General features: G+C 42.9%; 1 gene segment (V, D, J or C); it reads right to left on the reverse strand.

Moving 5' to 3' along the window:
* Nucleotides 1-133: 133 nt before the first annotated feature.
* The window catches only part of LOC107833833 (Ig lambda chain V-II region BOH-like), a 3,172-nt gene continuing 1,527 nt past the window's right edge, over nucleotides 134-1,778 (reverse strand). The window contains 1 exon segment of the V gene segment in view: nucleotides 134-1,775. Within this exon segment, the coding sequence occupies nucleotides 1,473-1,775 (303 nt within the window).

Raw genomic sequence — 1,778 nt, forward strand, 5'->3', positions numbered from 1 at the left:
TCGTTTAGTCACGGACAATCGCATTCTTCAGTTAGGGTTCATGGTCTGACACACATAACTCACATGAGACCCATATGCATGTCACACCTCCTCCTCATACCTGGCTTGTTTTGTCTAAATGTGTTTATATGTGTTTAAGTGCCGAGGTTTTTTTTTTTTCATCTCAAGCTGCCCTGCAAAGAGCAGAGTGTGAGGCAGGTTGGTTTTTCCTCTCCTTACCTGATGCTTCTCTTATTTTTTTTTTCTATTTCCTCCTGCAGGGCGGTGCCTGTCAGGCTGCGAGGACTCAGCCAACTATCCCCCCGTCCCGTCTCCCCACCCCCTCGTGTTGTTATATGATGGATGGTTGTAACTGAAACTGCAATTTCATTGTCTTTGTGACAATGACAATAAATTATTCTGATTCTGCAATCTGCCACCAGAGGGAGCTGTACGCAGCGCTGTTTAAAGCTGCTCTGTTTAATCACTGAACATTGACCAGCTTTACGGCTGAAGCATGAAACTCTCCAACTCGTGATTGTAATTCTCAATTCTGTCACAAGAGGGAGCTCACACAAGAGATGGGAGGGCTCTACATTAACTCACCTTTCTATGTTTTGTTCGTGTCAAAGTAACTGAGAGCCAGACACAGTGACACAGCACCTCACTGACAAATATGTAACAATAAGCAAGAAACATCTGAAGTAGAAGAGCTGCTATGTGGTCATTCTGTATTCTACCACCAGAGGGAGCTCTGAGGCGCTGTTCAATCAGCGACCAGCTGCTGGACACGATCAGCAGAACCAGAACCTCAATGAAGGGAAACGCAGCTCTGGAACCACAGCAAACATCTCAGGAACCGTAAAGGCTACAGACGCCATTCACACCGTTTCTATCAGAACGAATACAGGAACACTTCTGTCCTACTCAGTTTTCTCAAAATATAATATTAAACGCAAAATGTTTTGTCAAAATTGATAAAAGAACACTGAATACCATCTTCACTAGGTTCCAAACTGTTTCCTCTATCTCAGGAAATATAAAAACTATCGATGTGATTCCTTCACCACAGACATCAGGAAGGACCAGAAAACAATCATGCCTCGTTTCATGCATGTTCCTTTTTCTGTCTGTGAGCTGTGATGATGTAAAATATGCCTGTTTGCAACTCTTAGTCAAGATTTATGACAAAATTAACAAAACTGAAAGAAAAGAATTAAGTTTGAGCTTCAGGAAATTCATGTCAAAGTTTGTGTCTTTGTGTCGCATCGTTCAGGAGATAAGATGTTATAAAGCTGCTTTCTGTTCATAAACCCAGTTCTGTGACGACTCGATGCTTTGAGGTGATTTCCCAGAAAACTGCAAGTCTCACATCAATGAGCATTACACCTGGAAGTGTCTTAGAGTTGAAAGGTGCTGCATCAATAACGTTGCCTTGAGTTGACTTGTCATAATCTCTGATCATGTGGAGGTTTTTGTTCAGGCTGAAAGAATCATTTCTCACTGTGGGAACCAGACTTCCTACAGCCGCAGTAGTAGGAGGCTGAGTGAGTGAGCTTCACTGCATTAATCTTCAACAAACAGTCATTCTGAATATTTTCAGCGGAGAAATCATCTTGCTGAGGATGACTGAAAGGCTTTTCTGTTCTACCAGCACTGGTGATATAGAGAATAGCTCTGAAAGTTTCTGGGTCTTTCTTCTGGTACCAGACTACAGCATTTCCACCACACTGATCAGTTCCTCCACAGCTGATGGAGACGCTCTCCCCTTTTCTCCTGGTCAGACTTAAGTCATCCTG

This window comes from Poecilia formosa, unplaced genomic scaffold, assembly GCF_000485575.1.
Source record: "Poecilia formosa unplaced genomic scaffold, Poecilia_formosa-5.1.2 Scaffold466, whole genome shotgun sequence".
NCBI classification, from domain to species: Eukaryota; Metazoa; Chordata; class Actinopteri; order Cyprinodontiformes; family Poeciliidae; genus Poecilia; species Poecilia formosa.